The 24735-nt window shown below is 38.0% G+C and overlaps 1 protein-coding gene across 1 annotated transcript; it reads right to left on the bottom strand.

Annotated features, from left to right (window-relative positions):
* Positions 1-8068: 8068 nt before the first annotated feature.
* LOC144568689 (uncharacterized) lies at positions 8069-18123 on the bottom strand. Its single transcript, XM_078319059.1, has 5 exons — positions 17890-18123; positions 17491-17735; positions 11382-11512; positions 8520-11028; positions 8069-8432 (listed from the first exon to the last, which is right to left on the bottom strand). Exons 1-5 carry the CDS (start codon positions 18121-18123, stop codon positions 8069-8071), a joined length of 3483 nt encoding a protein of 1160 aa, XP_078175185.1.
* Positions 18124-24735: the final 6612 nt, after the last annotated feature.

The following is a 24735-nucleotide window of genomic DNA, read 5'->3' as shown; positions in this document are numbered from 1 at the left end:
AATTTGTATTTTTAGGTGATAAATTTGTGTGATTGCTTGGGTTAAGGACTTGTTTGAACAATTTTGGTTGTGATTTGGATGACTTTGAAAAATTAGAACTAACCTCATAATTGATCAAAGAACTGATTAGGAAGGGATGTTTTGAGAACTTGAAAGGATGAAAACTTGAATTGTATCAAAAATCAATTTTTTTTTTGAAACTGAACTGTGCCTTTTAAATAGGACAATGGGGATTTTAAATAAAGAAAAATTTGGATATTCATTGGTATGAATGAATACCAATGGATGTGTGTATTCATGGTATGTGCAAAAGCAAAAGAAAAAAAAATAAAAAGATGGAGAAAATAAGAGTACTGGCAATAAGTCCTATTGGGCGCCTTTGAGCTCGTCTCCCAAATTAAAAAAAAAGAAAAAAGAAAGAAAAGATGGAGAAAATAAGAGTACTGGCAATAAGTCCTGTTGGGCGCCTTTGAGCTCGTCTCCCAAATTTAGAAAAGAAGAATAACTTTTGCATATATCAACACACGAAGTCCGCGACTTGCTAACCTAAGCTTGTTCCAAGCTTGGGGGAGAAAAAGGGAAAATCTCCACAAATGAGAGCTTGATTTTAGTAAAAGAATGATAGATTGATCAATTCGAGTATTCAGCTTTGCAAGTATTAAAACATTCTAGAACTTGAAGTTTGATTAGTCAATTTGTGGGGTGAATCAAAATTGATCAAGGAAAGTCCAAATCATACCATAAAGATTCTCGAGGTTCTTGATTTAAGCAACTCATGTAAATTTTCACATTTAGGAACTTAACTTGCATTTAGAGTCCAGCCCGGTAACAAAGAACAGATCTCTGCTTGAGGACAAGCAAAGGTTAAGCTTGGGGGAATTTGATATCACTTTATTAGACCTATTATTTCGACTTGTTTCCATACAAAAATCTATGTTTTGAACCAACAAATGGTGCCTTTTACATTGAATATCCATAGAATGTGGTACTGCTATGTTTTGGTTCTTACTTTGCAGGAATCAGGCGAAAACGGGCAAAATCAGGGAAGTTACTGAAATCTGAGACATCCGATGCGACCCTCATCACATCCGATGCGACCCTCATCAGAGCCGATGCGACCCTCATCAGAGCCGATGCGACCCTCATCAGAGCCGATGCGACCCTCATCAGAGCCGATGCGACCCTCATCAGAGTTGATGCGACCCTCATCAGAGTTGATGCGACCCTCATCAGAGTCGATGCAGGTTGCATCAGACCTGATGCAGGTCGCATCGCGAGTTTCCAGAGCAGACAGCAAAGGCCCAGAATTGAAGCACTCGTTTTAAAAAGCCTATAAATAGGCCACCCCTGCTACCAGAGAGGGAGTTCCGAAATTTAAAGATTCAAAGCCTCAAGGAGAGAGAAAAGATCAAGAGAGAAGAGAGAGATTAGAGATCGCTTGGAGAAGAAGAGAAGATTGCAAGATCCTCTCCAATCCACCTTGGATCTTTGAGCTTCATCATGATCTGCCTATTCTCTCTCTCTTTTATGCTTTCTTTTGCTATGCTTGAGTAGATCTCTAGTTCTTAGGGTTAGGATGTAGTCTCTAAACCTTGTCTTTGAGTTGAATGATGTTTTGATCTAAGTTTGAACTTGTGTGATTGTTGTTTGAGTATTCATTGTTTGCTTGATTGTGATTTCTTGATTGATTCTTGATTGTCTACTGTTAGATGTCTATAGCATCTATTCTAGTAATTTGGCCTTGATGTATCTTGTAATTGTGATTGAGCATTTGAGGTAGATCTAAGATCAATAGTAGCCGAGAGGTGAAATTTCTATTATCGAAAGGTTGTAGATACCTCTAGTTAACCAGACAATCAATTTAGGTTAGATACCAGTAGGCGAGAGCCACAGGTTGAAGTCTCGCACAAGAAATCAACTTAGATACGAACACATGTCAGCTCTGCTCGAGGGCCATGCGACCTGCATCAGAGATGATGCGAGTCGCATCATACGGGTCGCATCAGAGATGATGCGAGTCGCATGATAGGTCCAGAGAAGGCAAAGTTTGGGATGAAACCTGAAACCCTAGGAACGCCTTTTATCATTGTTCAAAACCAAAACCTTTAATTGCTTTCATTTACTGTTAATTGAATTGACACCCGAAATTAGGAAACATAAACAAACCAAACCCAACTTTTCGCACTTCTAGTACCTAGCTTGGATAAGTGGTGATTTAGAATCGAATTAAACCGTCCCTGAGGATCGATACCTTAATATACTATACGGATAGGGTTGTGCACTTGCAACCCTAGACGAGAGTAGATTCAAGGTTTAAACTGGTATAGCTTGCTATACCTGAGACTTTGTAGCCTACCTTTGTAAGCGAACAGTCACCAAAAAAAGGGTGTAATATGATCCCTCCTCATAATAGATATATATATAGAGGGTTCAAATGCACCCAAATTTTTGTGCACCCAAATACACCCAATCCCTTTTCTCCGTTTTCAAAGTTCGAATAGTCAATCCGAACCGTTAGATGCGATCTATATATTAAGATGTGCTTGGAGACCAAATTTTATATTTTTTGGAATTTTTTTACTATTTATTAAGCCACTTTGAAAATTGCTGATCCAATGGTCCAGAAAATGCAAAATCAGCGATTTTCAAAGTGGCTTAATAAATAGTAAAAAAATTCCAAAAAATGTAAAATTTGGTCTCCAACCACATCTTAATATATAGATCGCATCTAACGGTTCGGATTGACTATTCGGACTTTGAAAACGGAGAAAAAAGATTTGAAAGATAGGGTGCATTTGGGTGCACAAATATTTGGGTGCATTTGAACCCTCCTCATATATATATAGAGAGTGACTAATGTGCATTCGAATGTATATGGGCCGAAATACATACGGTCCAAATTTGATTTTTCAAAATTCAAACAGTCGATCCGAACCGTTCATCTTGTTCTTCATGTTAATATGTGCTTGGAGACCAAATTTTACATTTTTCTGATTTTTTTTTTACTATTTATTAAGTATTTTACAAAATTGTTGATCCAACGGTGACATAACAGCAGCCACCGTTGGATCAACAATTGTTGGATCCCCATGTCTGGAAACTCTCTTCCCCGACTAATGCAAAAGCCGGAGGAAGCAACTGGTTCTCAGCATCGTAACCGCACGCTATCAGCAATCTTCCTTGATACCTACCGGAAAGGAAGCATGCATCAATACTAATGATTGACCTGAGATGAGGCACTGCAGCAATGCACGGACCGTAAGCCCACGCAGCTGCCATAAACAACTTTTCTGTTGGATCTCCTGTGGGTTCGTGCGCAACTCCGAATTTTGTTCCTGGATTGTCTTTTTCAATTCCTTCCAACAATGGAGTGAGAAAGTCATAAGATTTTTCTTAACTACTGAATAGTTGTGCGATTGCCAGCTCTTGACCACGCCACAACTTGTTATATTTGGGAATGATTCCCTTGTATTTTTTACGGACTAGCCCTTTAACGTTTTTAATGGTTAAGGCAACATTTTCCCTAATATCTTCTCGTATAATATCGGCGACCATTTTTGCAGTTAATTGTGTATGATCGGTACAAGAAGCATCTGCATGGCATGTATGTGGTCCTGAAATTGTTCTAATTTCCCACTTAGATGAAAATAATCCAGACTTAGCATACAAACGCCACCCACACCTGGTGTCCTTGCAATTGACTACCATGCTAGTTCTATTGCTCCCCGTAATTTTTACTTCAATATTCTTTTTGATGTGATAACTATTTATTTTCAATTGTAGAGCCTCTTTTGAAGAGAACTCATTACCTACAGCAAGTGTATCATGAACATGTTTCGGCCTACTGAAGAAGTTGACATCTGCGGGTTGAAATGCTGAGGTGTCATTGAAGCTTGCCACAGGGTGACTTACACCGCGGTCACTTATGGGAAAATGTTCAGCCTGAACGCGTGGTGTTTGGTGTGATTGTGTCGAGGTATCATCCCGAACATCCCCTTCTGATTTAGCTTCATTATCCCAGTCAGCATCATCCTCACATGAGTCAGCGTCCTCTTCATCATCACTTTGCGGCACATCATCAAAATCAGTATTAGGATCAGCTGCCTCCGGTGGATCGATCCATGGGCTATTCTGATTATTGTATTCTGTCTGAACAGACGGTGACAACTCGTTCAGATTGGGATAAGGATGCAAATAAAGGTCTCGCCTCGGTGTTTGTTGTGTAGGATAGGGTTCAAAGAAACTGGAATCCGCATAGTTACCACTATATTGGGTATGTCGAGGGTCTTGCCTCGGTGTTTGTTGTGTCTGATAGGGTTCGAAGAAACTGGAACCCGCATAGTTATCACTGTAATGGGTCTATCGAGGTTCTGGATTTCTTTCCGGAACCATACTATTAACAAATAACTGCGGTTGTATTTCACTGATGATTGGAACCAACTCAATGTATAAATCGAGAAAAGTATACTGGGTTTGGGCACGCATACTTTGGATATAAATACCTCTCCAACTCTGATTGCACACGATTTCAATTTTATCATAATAACGTCGGGCTGTTGTACCAACATTAACCCGTGCATGTGCTTTTAGGTTATACTCATTCTCAGAATATCTAAGTTGGCGATAAATTTCACCTTTCACATCATACCAACCGTATTCATCAGTCACACTCAATGAGAATCAAGGACTAATACTATACTCTACTCCTTTACGACCGTGTCGTATTTCACCACCAAAATAAATCCTCAGCATCAACATGATTAATTATTTTTATAAATTAACCTACACAATAATGAATAAATCACATATTATTATTATTACAATAATAAAAACTAATATTAATTCAATTATTCTACGATAGTTACTAAATGACACAGCAGAAAATAACAAAATCATTTAATTGAATAAATATAAATTTCAATAACTACATAAAAACAAATTAAATTTGATAACATTTTAGTCAGATACAACAAAATTTACCTATTGAAATATATTTGTAACTAAAAAATACGGTTGATATTAATTCAATTATTCTACGACAGTTACTAAATGACACAGCAGAAAATAACAAAATCATTTAATTGAATAAATATAAATTTCAATAACTACATAAAAACAAATTAAATTTGATAACATTTTAGTCATATACAACAAAATTTACCTATTGAAATATATTTGTAACTAAAAAATACGGTTAATATTAATTAAATTATTCTACAATAGTTACTAAATAACAAAGCAAAAAAATATAATTAAAGAGTTACCTGTTTAAAATTCAATTTTGCTGACAACAACCTCTGCCTCTATCTGAGCCTTCAAATGAGCTTCTGTTTCTTTCTATCTGAGTTCTATCCGTTGTCTTCAATTGGTCTGAATATTTCTCTTTCAATCTAAGTTCTGAGTCTTCAATTCGCCGAATGTTTCTCTTTCAATCTGAGTTCTGAGAGCCAGGGGGGCGATATATTGGGTGCCCGGACGGGTTTAAGAAAACCGTCCAGAATTTTTTTTTTGGACCCGGGACGGGTTGTGTAGAACCGTCCAGCTTTTTGTTTTTTGTTTTTTTCGGACCCGGGACGGGTTGTGTAGAACCGTCTGGGTTTTGTGTTTTTTTATCCGGACCCGGGACGGGTTGTGTAGAACCGTCCGAGTTTTGTTTTTTTTTTTTCGGACCCGGGACGGGTTGTGTAGAACCGTCCAAGTTTTTGGTTTTTTTTTCCTCCGTCGACAGAGATTAGCGTTGACAGTGATTAGCGATAATCCGGGACGGGGTAAGTAGACCCGTCCGGTGGGACGGGGTTATACAACCCGTTCTACTTAGTTTTGGATAAAATTCAAAAGTAATACTGTATTTCGATATTTTAATTGTTATTTTTCTATTAATAAAAAATTCGGAGTTTTTGGGCCTCCACGACCTGTATTGTAGCTGGGAGTGGGAAGGAGTGCGCCAGAATTGGTATTAGCGGGGTCCAGAGCCATTCTTACCCGATCCGCTACCAGAGTTTGATCCCTTTCCACGCTGCCTCCTGTTGTCAGATCCACGGCCTGATTGAGCCGAATAGAGGGCTGTCGGATCAGAGGAAAAGGTGGAGACCGAGTGAGATTGAGTGGAGAGTAGATTTTCATAGGCAAGAAGGAAGCCGTGGAGCTCAGTCAAGGAGGTAGGAGAAAAAGAAGAGGAGAAGAAGGGAAGATATTTTAGTCATTAATTATTTGAAATGATAAAATTATAAATTAATGAAGTTTAGAGTATCATTATTACAATTTCAAGTTTCGGGATGACATTTTTCAAATTTGAAAGTTTCGGAGTGACAAATAATCAATTTTTTCTAAAATATATGTTCTTGGTGCAGATCGAGGAGGCGAAGTATAATTAATAGGTCGCCTATAATCACCACGAGTAAGGCTTAGGTGCTATGGATAGCATAGAGGGCTACGGTGCTATGTCTCAATATTCGAGTTTTCAAAATTCTAATGGTCGATCCGAACCGTTCAACTTGTTATTCATATTAATATGTGTTTGGAGACCAAATTTTATATTTTTTGGAAATTTTTTACTATTTTTTTTAGATAGGTAGAAAATCAAATACCTGAATGGTGCAGAATTTTTTAGATCAAGTGATTTTCTACCTAGCTAAAAAATAGTAAAATTTTTTCAAAAAATATAAAATTGGGTCTCCAAACACATATTAATATGGAGAACAAGATGAACGGTTCGGATTGACCGTTAAAATTTTGAAAACTCGAATATTGAGCCGTAGCACCGTAGCCCTCTATGCTATCCATATTCCATAGCACCCAAGCCTTACTCAATCACCACACAAGAAATTATATATTGTCACAAAGATTGATTTAGAGGAGGAAAAATTTGCTGGCTGTGAATTTGCATGTACTCTACGTTTTGCCCTTGTTCTTTATTGCATTAATTACGGATACAAATTAAGGTGGTGCATTAATTACGGATACAAATTAAGGTGTGATTGTCCCGATATCATTTAGACAGATTGTGTAACACTACGTTATTTATACAAATGAGAAGAGATCGATTTATATTTTTTTTTTGACATCGAATTACATTCTATATTTTTAGAAGTTTTCAAAATTCAAACAATTGATCCAAACCATTTCATATTATGTATATATTAAAATGTGCTTGCAGATTAAATTATATATATATTTTTTAATTTTTTTTAGTATTTATTAAGTATTTTATAAAATTGTTGTTTTCAGACTATTGAAATTTTGTACCCATCTTAATAGCCACAAGATTTATGTCGCATATTTAATTAAGCATCTCATACTTTTTGTTCTTTTTTATTATAAATGATGATCTATAAGTTCTCATTTGATATATTGATTAGTAAAAGAAAAAGGTTCAGGTCTTAAAATAAAACATATGTTACAAAAATAAGTTTTAAAAGGGACTGAGTTCATGAGAAATAAACAAAAACTGATTTGAAACATAAACTTAATTAACAAAACTACGGTTATGCTTCAATTGTTTTTTTTTTACTATATATTAAAGTAAGTATTTTACATTCTTATTTAGCACATTATGAGCCTCACAACATCATGAGCCTGTGAGGATTAAGAAAGATTTAAATTCAATCCATAGGTAAACTAATTCTTCTACACTACAGTAAGTTCTTTTATACTTTAAGACAACTAAATTCAATAATAAGCAAAATATTGAATTCAAACTGATTTAAATCAACAGTGCACAACCAAACTGAATTAAAACAACTTGATCAATTGAATTTCAAATTTAAATAAAAAACTTAACCTGATTGCTTTGGATTTTGGCAGGTGATTTCAATTGATGACTGTATTTTTTTAAGAAAAGATTTTTCTCCTTCTTTTTTTTTGAGGGAAAAACAGGCAGCGTCTGCCAGTTGTGATTTATTAAAAAGGAGCGATAGGTTACAACCATACAATCAAGTAGCATCCAAATACAGCCCAACCATTCCTATCACTGTACCCAGGCTAGCATACCAGTATCTTGGTACCTAGACAGAAAAACTAAAATAAATTCAGAAACTCCCAAACTCAAACATACAAACACCCAACCACCCTAGCAGAACTTCTCCCAAAGTGTAGCTTCACTGACGATCCACTCAGCTAGGATATCCGGAGGTATCCTCTTCCCTTCAAAGATTGCTTTGTTCCTTTGCTTCCACAAATTCCAGCAAGTGTACGCCATAACAATTGACCACTTTGTGCGTTCCATCTTGGAACGAGATGTAGAAGTGCTCCAAGTACGCTGCAAAGACTCCTGCACGGAGGGGGAGGGGATCGCAGCAGCATGAACTACCCCACTCCAAGTCTGGATGGCATAATTGCATTCAAAGAAGAGATGTATTGCAGATTCCCGTGCTGTTCCATTGCACATCTCGCAATGCAAGGGAAAATTGAAGTTTCTTCTTTGCATTACATCCCTAGTAAGAATTTTGCCTAATAGTTACAAATGGATGAAAATTCTGACTATGGGAGGTATACGATATTTCCAAATCTGTTTGAATGACCAAGCAATTCTGCCCCCTCCCATGAGCAAGGCGTATACCGTTTTTGCAGAATAGGTGGGGCCCCAATTCCATTGAAGTTCATCCCTTTCATCATTGAACAGTAAGTCCTGATCATGCATCAAAGCCTGGTTTTGAGCCGCCTGCCTTACAGACATAGAGGCGCCGATCTGCCTTGTCCCTATTTGGGCTAAACATCCAATCCCCCAATTGTCATACCAGTAAGACACGGTACTGCCATTTCCGATGACCCAAGAGGTGGAAAAATGAAAGTAATGCTTAATACTGATTAATTGGATCCAAAAGAAGGACCCGACTCTCGACCATAGATTTGGACCAGCTACATACACGCCTTGCCATCGGATTCTGATAATTATGGATCCCCACAATGAGTTCTTTTGAGTGTAACCCTTCCACCACCATCGGATGAGTAGCGAGATGTTCTTCCTATGCAAATCTGGCAGGCCAAGCCCCCCCCATTCGGTTGGTAAAGTTGCAATCTCCCAACTACAAAGGGAGATACCATTATCCCTTCTAGTTGAGTTACCCCAGAGGAATGAGCGCCTAGCTCTGTCTATTCTCTCAATTACCCACTTTGGGAGAAGAAAGCACTGCATGAAGTAAGTAGGTAAAGCTGATAGTACAGATTTTACCAACTGGTGTCTACCACCTCTAGAGATCAACTTGGACTGCCAAGATTGCAACTTTCTTTCGACCTTTTCAATGAGTGGCATGAATTGGCTTCTTGTCGGCCTCTTGATTGTAAGGGGCATACCCAGGTACTGTACCGGAAAGTTTGTTTTACGAAAGCCAATGATCTCACCAACCAGCCGAGACTCCTCTTCTTCAAGATTGATGGGGATAAAAGTGCTCTTCTGGAAGTTGACCTGTAGACCAGAAATCATTGAGAATAGGCGCAGGATCAGCATGAAGGAAACCAGTGTGGTGATTTCAGCATTCATCAGGACTGCAGTATCATCAGCGTACTGTAAAGCTAGTATTGGTTCTGAGATCCGATTGGAGAGTGGTGCTTCAAGCAGCTGATTAGTTGCATTTATCATGCACTGGAAGACATCCACGGCGAGGTCAAATAGCATCGGAGATAATGGGTCCCCTTGACGGAGACCCCTTCTATGCTTAAACGGAGCTGAGTTCATCCCATTTATGCACACAGTAGAGGTGGAGGTCGACCAGATTTCAGCCATCCACCTAATCCAACGCGGCGGAAATCCCCTGGCAGCCATGATTAGCTTGAGGAAGTCCCATTCGACCGAATCGAAGGATTTTTGAAAGTCTACCTTGAGAAAGACTGCCTTAAACTTGCCCTGAGAGACATGATGCAGAAGTTCACGGGTTGCAACAAAGTTTTCCGATATTTGTCTACCATGGACGAAGGCCGTTTGGTTAGGGGAAATGAGATCCGGTAAGAACCGTCTTAGTCTATTAGAGAGGATCTTTGAAATGAGTTTAGGGATCAGGTTTAGGACACTGATTGGCCTGAAATCTGCTGTGGTTAGTGGGGTTTCTAGTTTGGGAACCATAACTATGCATGCCTCATTGTACGGCTGAAGGTTCAACCTTCCATGATAGAAATCAGACATGATCCCCAGGATTTCCAGCTTCAACTCATTCCAATAGATCTTTAGGAATTCGTTCGGGGGTCCATCCGGCCCCGAGGCCTTGTTATTGGCTAATTGTCGCACGGCTGCCTCAATTTCTGACAAGGTGAATTGTTGCTCCAGAGGGGACAGGTCTAAGCCTGTCGGGTTTAAGGCAGAGGCATCAAATGGGATCACTCGTGCGGATGTGCCCAGAACCTCTTGCATAGAGAGAGCAAAGACCTCCATGATTTCCTTCTGTTCACTGATGAGAGAGCCATTCTCTTCAATTGATAGCACCAAGTTGCGCCTTAGTCTTGAGGAGGCCATAGCATGAAAGAAACGAGTGTTTCGGTCTCCCTGGGCCAACCAATTGTATCGTGAGCGTTGCCTCCACTTGATTTCTATGTTATTGGCCAGTTGGAAGGCTCTCTCTCTCAGCCGAATTCTTTCCAAGAAGAGCTGCTGGTCTAAAGGTCCTTGCTTCTCCAATTTGTCAATTCTGAGAATTTCATCCCTGACACCCTGCAATTCTTTTTGCATGACTCCAAAATTATGTTTCTGCCAAATTGAGAGAGCCTTGTGCAGCATCTTTGTTTTCTTGTGAAAGTGTAGCAGTGGCTCAAGTGTTGCTGGGTTATTCCATAGATTCTGAACCATTGCCCGTGGCACCTCATAGTTAAACCAAAAGCACTCGAATTTGTTGTTTTGTGCTTGCTGCTGGAGCCCTTTGCAAGTCAATAGCAGCGGTGTGTGATCCGAGATCAGGATTTCTAGCGCCTTCAAAGTGATAACGGGATACGCCACGGTCCATTCAGGCGAGGTGAGGACTCGATCAATTTTTGAAAAGACGGGGTCTGGTCTCTTACTTGTCCATGTGAACTTCCTGTTCTTTATCGGCGTGTCCACTAACCCTGCATCAGAGATGAAATCAAAACAGTTGCATTAGATTAAAGTTTCTTTGATTTCCGGACCGATCCGTTAACCAACGAACAAGGTTAAAGTCGCCCGCGAGAATCCACGGGTGATCGACTAAATCTGCAATGTTTCGGAGATCCGATATGAATTACTGTTTTAGGTCGTCGTCCGTCGGCCCATATACGGTGGTTATATAGAACAACTGACCAGAATTTGATTTTAGTAGGACAGTTAAAGAGTGCCTTGAGGACCAGGAATTAATCAGAGAGAGGGATCTTTTCCAAGAGATGAGGACCCCCCCCCCCTTTTGAGTTTAAAGCAGAATTGTAAGCAAATTCATTGAAAAAACTTGGCAGAAAACGCCTAATCTGAAAGACATTCAAAGAGCTACACTTAGTTTCCTGCAACACAACCACATCGCATCTTGACTCCTTGACCGAATTCAACACCACATTACATTTTTCATCCGAGCCTAGGCCCCTAACATTCCAACATAAGAGTTTGAATTTTTTTAAAAACATTGTAAACATAACACAGAACAGCTGAGCACTTCAAAAAACAACAGCTGGAAGCTATTATACTTCGGCTTCATCACTAGAGTCCAGCTCCACATCCCTATCCGGATCAAAAGAAATATCCGGGCCGTCGTGATCCAAATCCATGTCTGAGCCCACGAGGTGGTCACTTGCAGGGGCCTGAATTTCGGCTCTGTGCCTGTTATCATCCTCAAGGGCTTGGACCACTGCAGCTATTGGTAGACCGCAGGCTTGGCCCAGTGCCGAGATATGTGAGTACTCGACACTTACTTCAATGAGTCCATCTTTGTTTCTGGAGACCTTAGCTTTCCGGGCCTGTTCCTTTTGCTACTGGTTGGCCCTTTGAGCCGAGTTCTGGGCCCGTTTAAATGAAATAGGAGTACTGCGCGGCCCCAATGAAATTTTGGGCTTTGGTGTTCCCAATTTCTCACGGCCCATACTCCCTTTATTTTGTTTGATAGCACCTTTACCCAGCTATTTTTTGGACGATTCACCTTTTTCCCAAACGGCTCTGTTTCCTCTTTGGCTTTTCGGACACGTGTTCCCCTTCTGCTGATTGGAAGCTTCTTTTGTCTTCTTGACTGGTGTTGGGATCAGAGCAGATGCAGGGGCGTCAGGGGATATCTGTTTTGCAGGGCATCTTTTTAAAATTTGAAGCCTCGGCTTGATCGGCTGTGGCAGAGGTTCGGTGGGTTGAGCTACATTGACGGTTGCCTCACCCGCCCTGATGGTTGCCTCACCTGCCTCATCAAGGTTGGTGGATTGCACGATATCATCGATGGTGCCAGACGTCACCCTAAACCCTAAACCCTAAACCCTAAACATATCATCGATGGTTGCCTCACCCGCCTCATCAAGGTTGGTGGATTTTTCTCCTTCTATGGAGATTTATCTGAAAGCCGACAACTACCACAATAAATCTTGAAATGATAAAATTAATATAGATGTGAGATCGGATAAAGGAAGAGAAATAATATCAAATTCAGTTAAAAGAGAATAACTACTTTAATTCTAACTATTTTATCATACTTGTTTATGAAGAGTTACTTATCCTTATGTGAACAATATCCATTTTTACAATATTTGTTTATTTTTTTTTCATTTGGACAATATTCATTTGTATTTGACAAATTAATTTTCTCTGATTTCTTATTTTGAAATATCAAAATATGTATAAAATTATAATATAAATACATTTTTTTTATCAAATTTCTAGTAAAAAAATCTAAAGTAGACTTATTTAATAGTTTGCATCATTTCACAATTCATAAGATTATTTACATAAGAATTGAATAGAGTAACAATTGTATGATAGGTCATGCAAAACTCAACCCCCTCTCTCTTCACAACAATTTTTCTGAATACTAATTTCTAATAAAGACTTGTAAATATTTTTAAATGAAGTTCTAGAATAAATAATATGTTTTAGACCTTTAGTAAAAAGAAGTATGTATTAACTGAAAATATGTTTTGCGCACACACACACTACAAACTTTTAGTCTACTTTTGGACTATGAATAAATGGAAAAGCAAGAATTTGATTATTTTTAATATTACTTTTTGGTAGCATGCATTTAAGATTTTTAAATCTTATTTCTTGGCAGCGTTTTTTTAATCTTATATTTTTGGTAGCATTTTTTTTTTATTTTAGACGGACATTTATTATTCATTTTTGGTGCTTTTTTTTTGCTTTCGGTTGGAATGACATGTACATCCGAACTATCCAATATGTATAATGAAATTAATAATTATAGATGTAAATTTGCAATTTTTCATATATACAACTCTTCACTCACGGGTTGAATCAGGATTTGAATTTTTTTTGGGGTGCAATTTTTTTTTTTTTGTGGGGTGGGGGGAGGGGGAGGGAGAGAGGTGCATATACAAGTTTATTAATAGATATACATGCAACTAAACATGCAAACAAACAAAATCCCCTTAGTTCTACATGCATACACAAATTGTTGAGGGGATGTCTGACCCCCGCTTGCACCCCTTGGTTCCGCCCTTGTCTTCACTAATTACTTCAAAATTTCTCTTCACAAAAATATGTCTTCTCCCCATATTTATTAATGAAATTAATTTAGATGACTTGTTATTTATATTTTGTTAGCTTATAAATAAAGTCTTTATAAGTTTGTATTGTACAACATAAAAACATACAAATAAAGAGATAGTAACATTTATACATTGATTACATTCTTTCTATATCTTTTTTTTTTTTAATTTTATAGCAATATGCACTTAACTGAAACAACTGATTATTAACCACTAGCTGATTATTAAACATACGAATAAAGAGATAATAATATTTATACATTCTTTCTATATCTTATTTTTATTTTTATTTTATAGCAATATGCACTTGACCAAAATCTAAGTGTATTTTTTTTTTTCAAAATAAAAAAAAGAGAGAAAAAGGTACCAAATACCAAACTCTATGGTTAACAATGGCGGAAAACCTGACATGAAAACATATTACTATCTCTATAAGGCCAAGCAATAAGTTACTGGGATTTTTAAGGTCAAGCAAGATTTTTAAAGAGGAGTTGTCTGCTGTTGGAATCAGATGTGTATACAATGAAATATATGTTGATGGTGCAGAGGAGGAAAAATTATATATTGTCACAAAGATTGATTTAGAGGAAAAATTTGCAAGTGCTCTACGTTTTGCCCTTGTTTCTTTATTTCATTAATTATACAAATATTTTTAAATCCAACAAGCAACGGTAAAACTATAAATATTTTTGGTTGTGCCTGACATCTCAATGTATATTATATATTCTTTTAATTTAAATTGAGTTTTTTTTTTTTTTACAAAAGTTCACGCCCGTAGGCTTTCCATTATCACTGAAGAATTAGAGTTACAAACTCATCATAGAGACATAATATTTTAGACTTCTCCTTCTATTCCAACAACAGATCAAACCTATACTCACTAAGGGCCCGTTCGGATGCCTCTAAACCTATAGGAATTCAAATGATTTTGAATCCGGTAGAAAAAGATTCCACTATACTGCATGTTCGGTTGCATATTTTTGTAGAAATGGGATTGAGTTATATTTCCATTTTTAAATCCAACTCTTTGTTATTTGTTTGTTATTTGGTGGGAACAAAAAAATTTGATGAGAATGGATTTTTTCTTTCCCAAATGTTATTATTCTCTGTCTCTTCATTATACAATATTAATCCATGGCAATGATGACATGCTAATATTATTTTATTCTTTACATAACACGGTTGCTACGAGAGCATACCAAAAAAAAAAGTTTTGTGATATCATATATTCATTTCTATTTTTTTAATTGTAATAATTATCATGTCAAGTCAACAACTGTAATTTCGAATATTTCTCAATTATATATGTATTTAAACAAATTACAAAATTAAGACTTGACTGGAATTACATTTGATTGGAATCTAACAAGGGCGGATTACATTACACGGGATTAGTATGGGTATACCATAAGAGGTTGTGGGCAATCAATACCCCGTCAAAGGTAAAGGTCTTTCTATGGGTTCTGTTGCAAAATAAACTCCTAACTAGGGGGATATTGATGTGCAGAGGCTGTCAGACAACACAGGGTTGCGTCTTGTGTGGAGGTACGATGGTCGAAACGAATGTACATATGTTCTGGGAGTGTGCATATACGGCACTATACTGGCGGGCTCTACTACATTCATTCAATGGTGCACGGTTGGTGGCGGGTGCTATTTCGCATGTGCATCTATGGATAGTAGTTTCCCGAGGATTCGATGTTAATCAAAAGAAAATTTGGGATACAGTATGGGTGGCAGGGTTGTGGGCTATTTGGCGTGAGAGGAATAACAAGATATTCAACCAAAGGACGAAGTCACTGCATATCCTGATAAATGAAATGAGAAGAGAGATTAAACAGTGGATTGACCACTGCTAGGGTAAATTAATAGAGCTGAGGGAGCCACTTGTCAATAATCATAAATATAGCGTGTAATTTAACTTTTACTTAGCATTCGCCTATTTGGACATTGTAAATAACTTTCTTATCAATGAAAATCGTACGATGACAAGTTGCCATCTTACCCTAAAAAAAAAAAAACAAGACCCTAAGGTTTAAACAAAGGAAAAGAGTATCCTGTATAGCTATAGGGTATAAGAGTTCATACGAATACGTGGCAAGAAATGTAGGGTCCCACATGCTAGCTAGATATATAGCCAATCTCATTTAATTATACAACATCTGTTAGCCAATCTCATTTAATAGAATAGAATAGATGGAAATCAAAGCAAAAAAAAAAATAGAATAGATGGAAAGAGGTATTCCAAACTTTACATTGGAAAGAAAATTTATTTATTTATTTTTAAAATTCAAAGTATATGAAAGAATTGCGAATATAGAGGTACCACAGGAATTGCGAATTTTTTTTTTTTTTTTTTGAGAAGCTGGCAGAAGCATCAAAGGTATATGTCATTATACCTTTTAAAGTTCCAAATGCATAAAAATTGGCAAAACAAAAGTGGAAGCAGCTTATGGATTATACTTCACCATCAAATTATGGTCACTTGTTAGAATTTAATAACAAATTTAATAAAAGAAGAAAATAGATGAATAAATAAAGGTTGTTGGAATTGATTGTGTTTTTAAAATTTTTATGTACTTTAGAATACAAAAAATAGATTTAACCAGAAACAACTGGTGTACAAACCAAATTATATATATGTTATTTTATATCATACAATAGCAAAATGTACACCATGTTGATACTTTTGCTAAATATTTACAATTACCACCTTAATAATTAAAAATTCTGGCATTTCCACCGTTTGGACCATTTGGTGCACACTTGTAATTTTTTTTAATTACCACCTTCAATTGAAGTGTTATATTAGGGTTGCAACACACTAGTAGTGTGTTCCCAGATGACAAGAAAAAAAAGGTGGTTGCAACTCTAATACAATACTCCAATTGAAGGTATTTGCAACACTATAATAGTGTTTTCATATGGCAATAAAAGAGGGTAGTTGCAACCCTAAAACAACACTCCAATTAAAGGTCTTTGTAGCACTCTAGTAATGTCTCTATATGCAAAGAGAAGAGGGTAGTTGCAGCCCTAATACAATACAACAATTGAAGGTCTTTGCAGCACTTTAGTAGTGTCTCGAGATGACAAGACAAGAGGGTAGTTGCAACCCTAATACAACACTCCAATTAAAAGTCATTGTAGCATAATAGTAGTGTCTTCAGATGGCAAGAGAAGATGGTGGTTGCAATCCTAATACAACACTCCAATTAAGGCCTTTGTAGCACACTAGTAGTGTCTCCAGATGACAAGAAAAGTGGGTAGTCGCAACCCTAATACAACACTCCAATTGAAAGTCTTTGCAGCACTCTAGTAGTGTCTCCAAATGGCAACAGAAGATGGTAGTTGTAACCCTAATACTACACTCCAATTGAATGTCTTTGCAGCACTCCATTAGCAAAAGAAGAGGGTAGTTGCAACCCTAATACAACACTCCAATTGAAGGTCTTTGCAGTACTCTAGGAGTGTCTCCAAATGGCAGGAGAAAATGATAGTTGAAACCCTAATACAACACTCTAATTGAAGGTTTTTTGAAAGATGTAAGATAAAAGAGAGAAGTAGAAACAGGGAGAGCGAAATAACTCTGTGAATGAATTGTTGTCATTACTCATAATAAAAGGATTACATGGTGTATATATAGTCAAATGTCAATACAATCACTTTTGACTAACTAACTTTGTAACATAACCTATGTAACAGCTATCTGATTGTTTTATAATGCTAACTGTAATACGCCCCCCTCAAGCGGAACAATCCATAATGTGAAGCTTGGTGCGTAGAAATTGTAAGCGAGGCGCAGGTAATCCTTTTGTAAAGATGTCGGCTAGTTGGTCCTTGAAACAAATAAACCGAACGACCAACTCTTTAGATGCAACTTTCTCCCGCACGAAGTGAAAATCAATTTCAATATGCTTGGTACGTGCATGAAAGACCAGATTGGTAGCAAGGAATGTGGCGCTAAGGTTATCACACCACAAGGTCGGTTTGGAGCTAAGGGGAATGTGAAGCTCTTGAAAGAGATGTTGAAGCCACAAAAGCTCCATACAAACAAGTGCCATGCTACGGTATTCGACCTCTGTACTTGAGCGCGAGACAGTTTGTTGTTTCTTTGACCCCCATGACAAGATATTCGAGCCAGGAACACATAAAAACCCGTAGTAGAGCGACGGTCGTCGGGGCACCTAGCCCAATCCGAATCCGTATAAGCATGTAGCTCGAGAGAAGAGTGAGCATGAAGGGTTATACCATACATAATGGTACCTTTAAGATATCGCAAGATTCGCTTGACAACTTCCCAATGATCATTCGTAGGAGCTTGCATGAATTGCGAAGTTTATTAACGGCGTAAGAGATGTCGGGTCTAGTAATGGTGGCATATTGAAGGGCTCCTACAACACTCCTATAGAGTGTATGATCGGCCATAGGAGAGCCATTGTGCTTAGAGAGGTTGTCCTTGGCCGGAATAGGGGTATTGCACAGTTTTGCACCATCCATTTTAGAACGAACTAGAAGATCATGAACATAATTCGGTTGGGATAGATGAATGCCCTTGTCATTGTGAGTGACCTTGATACCCAAGAAGAAGTGCAAGAAACCAAGATCTTTGATAGATAAGCAAGAAGATAAAGAAGTCACAAGATCGGCAATACGACATTTGTTGGAGCCCGTGACAATAATGTCATCAACATAGACTAGTACTATGGTAATATCGGCTTTGGAGTAGCACACAAAGAGGGATGGATCGGCATGAGAAGACTTCAAACCGATGTTAAGAAGAGCCGACGGAGTTTATGAAACCAAGCGCGATAACAGGGTATTTACAACCCTAATAGAACTCTCCAGTTGAAATAGTTTGGAGCACTCTTGTAGTGTCTCTATACGGCAAGATAATAAGGCATTTACAACCCTAATACAACACTCCAATTGAAGGTGCTTGGAACACTCTAGTAGTGTCTTTATTTGGCAAGATAATAGGGCATCTATAACCCTAATGCAACACTCCAATTGAACGTGCTTGGAACACTCTAGTAGTGTCTTTATTTGGCAAGATAATATGGCATTTACAATCCTAATGTAACACTCCAATAGAAGATATTTGTAACACTCTAGTAGTGTCGCCAGATTGCAAGATAATAAGGCTTTTACAACCCTAATACAACACTCCAATTGAAGGAGTTTCGGGCACTCTTGTAGTGTCTCCATACGGTTAGATAATAGGGCTTTTACATCCCTAATACAACACTCCAATTGAAGGTGTTTGGGGCATTATAGTAATGTCTCTATATGGCAAGATAATAGGGCATTTACAACCCTAATAGAACACTCCAATTGAAGGTGTTTGGAGCACTCTTGTAGTGCCTCCAGATTGTAAGATAATAGGGCATTTACAACCCTAATACAATACACCAATTGATGGTGTTTGGAGCACTCTAGTATTATCTCTATATGGCAAGATAATAGGGCATTTACCACCCTAATACAACACTTCCATTGAAGGTGCTTGGAGCACTCTAGTAGTGTCTCCAGATTGCAAGATAATAGGACATTTACAACCCAAATACAACACTCCAATTGAAGGTGCTTGGAGCACTCTTGTAGTGTCTCTATACGGCAAGATAATATGATATTTAGAATCCTAGTATAACACTCCAATTGATGGTGTTTGGATCACTCTAGAAGTGTCTTCAGCTGGAAAGATAATAGGGCATTTACATCCCAAATACAACACTTAAATTGAAGGTGTTTTGAACACTCTAGTAGTGTCTTTATATGGCAAGATAATAGGGCATTTACAACCCCACTGCAACACTCCAATAGCAGGTGTTTTTTTTACACTCCAATAGTGTCTCCAGATTGCAAGATAATAGGGCATTTGCAACCCTAATACAACACTCCCATTGAACATGTTTCGAGCATTCTAGTAGTGTCTCCAGATTGAAAGATAACAGGGCATTTACCACCCTAATACAACACTCCAGTTTAAGGTTTTTGGAGCACTGTTATAGTGTCTCCATACGGCAAGATAATAAGACATTTTCAACCCAAATACAACACTCCAATTGAAAGTGTTAGGAGTACTCTTGTAGTGTCTCTATAAGGCAATATAATAGGGCATTTACAACCCTAATACAACATTCCAATTGAAGGTGTTTAAAGAGCTCTTGTAGTGTCTCCGGATGGCAATATAATAGGTCAATTGTAGTGTCTCCGGATGGCAATATAATAGGGCATTTACAATGCTAATACCACATTCCATTTGAAGGTGTTTAGAGCACTCTAGTAGTGTCTCCAGATGGATAGATAATATGACATTTACAACCCCTAATACAACACTCCAATTGACGGTGTTTGGAGAACTCTAGTCATGTGTCTATATGGATAGATAATAGGGCATTTACGACCCTAATACAAACCTGCTATTGAAGGTGCTTGGAGCACACTTGTAGTGTCTACAGTAAGATAATAGGACATTTACATCCTTAACACAACACTCCAATTGAAGGTGTTTGGGGCATTATAGTAATGTCTCTGTATGACAACATAATAGGGCATTTATAACTCTAATACAACACTCCAATTGAAATTGTTTGGAGCACTCTAGTAGTGTCTCCAGATTGCAAGATAATAGGGCATTTCCCTAATACAACACTCCATTGGTGCTGTTTGGAGAACTCTTGTATTGTCTCTATACGGCAAGATAATAGGGCATTTACAATCCTAATAAAATATTACAATTGATGTGCTTGGATCACTCTAGTAGTGTGTCCAGATGGCAAGATAATAGGGCATTTACATCCCTAATACAAACACTCCAATTAAAGGTGTTTCGAACACTCTAGTAGTGTCTTTATATGGCAAGATAATAGGGCATTTGCAACCCTAATGCAACACTCTAATAGCAGGTGTTTGGTGCACTCTAGTTGTGTCTCTAGATTGCAAGATAATAGGGCGTTTACAACCCTAATACAACACTATAATTGAAGTTGTTTGGAGCACCCTTGTAGTGTACGGCAAGATAATAAGGAATTTAGAACCCACAACACTCCAAGTGAAGGGTTTTGGAGTACTCTTGTAGTGTCTCTATACGGCAAGATAATAGGGCATTAACAACCCAAATACAACACTCCAATTGGACGTGTTTGGAGCACCCTAGTAGTGTCTGTATTTGGCAAGATTATAGGGCATTTACAACCTTAATGCAACACTCCAATAGAAGGTGTTTGGAGCACTATAGTTGTGTCTCCATATTGCATGATAATAGGGCTTTTGCAACCCTAATACAACACTCTAATTGAAGGTTTTTGGAGCACCCTTGTAGTGTCTCTATACGGCACAATAATAAGGCATTTACAACCCTAATACCACAGAAATGAAGTTGTTTGGGGCACTCTTCTAGTGTTTCCAGATGGCAAGATAATAGCGCATTTACAACCCTAACAACACTCCAATTGAAGTTGTTTGGAGCACTCTTGTAGTGTCTCCATACGTTAAGATAATACGGCATTTACATACCTAACGCAACACTCCAAATGAAGGTGTTTGGAGCACTCTGCTAGTGTCTTTATATAGCAAGATAATAGAGCATTTACGACCCTAATACAACACTCCAATTGAGGGTGTATGAAGCACTCTTGTAGGGTCTCTATACGGCAAGATAATAGGGCATTTACACTCCTAATACAACACTCCAATCGAAAGTGTTTGGGGGCATTATAGTTATCTCTCTATGGAAAGATAATATGGCATTTACAACCCTAACACAACAATCCAATTGAAGGTGTTTGGAGCACTCTAGTAGTGTCTCTAGTTGCAATATAATAGGACATTTACAACCCTAATACAACACACCAATTGAAGGTGCTTGGAGCACTCTTGTAGTGTCTTTATACGGTAAGATAATATGACATTTAGAATCCTAGTATAACACTCCAATTGAAAGTGTTTGAATCACTCTAGAAGTGTCTTAAGCTGTCAAGATAATATGGCATAACATCCCAAACACAACACTTAAATTGAAGGTGTTTTGAACACTCTAGTAGTGTCTTTATATGGCTAGATAATAGGGCATTTACAATCCTAATGCAACACTCCAATAGCAGGTGTTTTTTTCGCAGTCCAATAGTGTCTCCAGATTGCAAGATAATATGGCATTTGCAACCCTAATATAACACTCTAATTGAACGTGTTTTGAGCACTCTAGTAGTGTCTCCAGATTGGAAGATAATAGGGCATTTACCACCCTAATACAACACTCCAGTTGAAGGTTTTCGGAGGATTGTTGTAGTGCCTCTATATGGCAAGATAATAGGACATTTACAATCCTAATAGAACACTCCAATTGATGGTGCTTGGAGCACTCCAGTTGTGTCTCTAGATGGCAAGATAATAGGGCATTTACAACCCTAATACAACACTCCAATTGAAGGTGTTTGGAGCACTTTTGTAGTGTCTCTATATGGCTAGATAATAAGGAATTTACTAACCTAATACCACACTCCAACTGAACGTGTTTGGAGCACTCTTGTAGTGTCTCTATACGATAAGATAATAGGGCATTGACAACCCTAATACAACACTCCAATTGAATGTGTTTGGAACACTCTAGTAGTGTCTTTATTTGGCAAGATAATAGGGTATTTACAACCCTAATGCAACACTCCAATAGCAGGTGTTTGGAGCACTCTAGTATTGTCTCCGGATTGAGGGATTATAGGGCATTTACAACCCTAAAACAACACTCCAATTGAAATTGTTTGGAGCGCTCTTGTAGTGTTTTTATACGGCAAGATAATAGGGCCTTTACAAACCTAATACAACAATGCAATTGATGGTGCTTGGAGCACTCTAGTTGTGTGTCTAGATAGCAAGATGATACTCCAATAGCAGGTGTTTGGAGCACTCTTGTAGTGTCTCCATCCGATAAGATTATAGGGCATTTACAACTCTAATACAATACTCCAATTGAAGGTGTCAGGGGCACCCTAGTAGTGTCTTCAGCTGGCAAGATAATAGGGCATTTACATCCTAAATACAACAATTAAATTGAAGGTGTTTTGAACACTCTAGTAGTGTCTCCAGATTGGAAGATAATAGGGCATTTAGCCCCCTAATACAACACTCCAGTTGAAGGTTTTTGGAGCACTGTTGTAGTGTCTCTATATGACAAGATAATAAGGCATTTTCAACCCAAATACAATACTCCAATTGAAGGTGTTACGAGCACTCTTGCAGTGTCTCTATACAGCAAGATAATAGGGCATTTACAACCCTAATACAACATTCCAAGTGAAGGGTTTTGAAGCACTCTTGTAGTGTCTCTATACGGGAAGATAATAGGGCATTTACATCCCTACTACAAACACTCCAATTAAAGGCGTTTCGAACACTCTAGTAGTGTCTTTATATGGCAAGATAATAGGGCATTTGCAACCCTAATGCAACACTCCAATAGCAGGTGTTTGGAGCACTCTAGTTGTGTCTCCAGATTACAAGATAATAGGGCATTTAGAACCCTAATACAACTCTCCAATTGAATCTGTTTGCAGCACCCTTGTAGTGTCTCTATACGGGAAGAAAATAGGGCATTTACATCCCTAATACAACACTCCAAGTGAAGGGTTTTGGAGCACTCTTTTATTGTCTCTATATGGCAAGGTAAAACAACATTTACAACCCTAATACAACACTCCAATTGAAGGTGCTGGGAACACTCTAGTAGTGTCTTTATTTGGCAAGATAATAGGGCATTTATAACACTAATGCAACACTCCAATTGAAGGTGAACACTCAAGAAGTGTCTTTATTTGGCAAGGGCATTTACAACCCTAATTCAACACTGCAATTGAAGGTGTTTGGAGTACTCTTGTAGTGTCGCCAGATTGCAAGATAATAAGGCTTTTACAACCCTAATACAACACTCCAATTGAAGGAGTTTTGGGCACTATTGTAGTGTATCCATACGGTTAGATAATAGGGCATTTACAACCCTAATACAACACTCGAATTGAAGGTGTTTGGGGCATTATAGTTATGTCTCTGTATGGAAAGATAATAGGGCATTGACAACCCTAATAAAAGACTCCAATCGAAGGTGTTTGGAGCACTCTTGTAGTGCCTCCAGATTGCAAGATAATAGGGCATTTACAACCCTAATACAATACGCCAATTGATGGTGTTTGGAGCACTCTAGTAGTGTCTCTATACGGCAAGATAATAGAGCATTTACCACCCTAATACAACACTTCCATTGAAGGTGCTTGGAGCACTCTAGTAGTGTCTCCAGATTTCAAGATAATAGGGCATTTGCAACCCCAATACAACACTCGAAATAGTGGTGTTTGGAGCACTCTTGTAGTGATTCCAGATTGCAGGATAATAGCGCATTTACAATCCTAATACAACACTCCAACTGAAGGTGTTTGGAGCACTCATGTAGTGTCTCCAAATGTTAAGATAATACGACATTTACATACTTAACGCAACACTCCAATTGAATGTGTTTGGAGCACTCTGCTACTGCCTTTATATGGCAAAATAATAGGGCATTTACGACCCCAATACAACGCTCCAATTGATGGTATATGGAGCACTCTTGAAGTGTTTCTATACGGCAAGATAATAGGGCATTTACACTCCTAATACAACACTCCAATTGAAGGTGTTTGGGGGCATTATAGCAATGTCCTTATATGGCAAGATAATATGACATTTACAACCCTAATACAACAATCCAATTGAAGGTGTTTGGAGCACTCTAGTAGTGTCTCCAGTTGCAAGATAATAGGGCATTTACAACCCTAATACAACATTCCAATTGAAGGTGCTTGGAGCACCCTTGTAGTGTTTCTATACGGCATGATAATATGACATTTAGAATCCTAGTATAACACTCCAATTGATGGTGTTTGGATCACTCTTGAAGTTTCTTCAGCTGGCAATAAAATAGGGCATTTACCTTCCAAATACAACACTCCAATTGAAGGTCTTTTGAACACCCTAGTAGTGTCTTTATATGGCAAGATAATAGGGCATTTACAACCCTAATGCAACACTCCAATAGCAGGTGTCTTTCTCGCACTCCAGTAGTGTCTCCAGATTGGAAGATAA

Source organism: Carex rostrata, chromosome 17 (genome assembly GCF_964058835.1).
Source record: "Carex rostrata chromosome 17, lpCarRost1.2, whole genome shotgun sequence".
NCBI classification, from domain to species: domain Eukaryota; kingdom Viridiplantae; phylum Streptophyta; class Magnoliopsida; order Poales; family Cyperaceae; genus Carex; species Carex rostrata.
The sequence above is the reverse complement of the archived record's forward strand: the minus strand, read 5'-3'. Positions and strand labels throughout refer to the sequence as shown.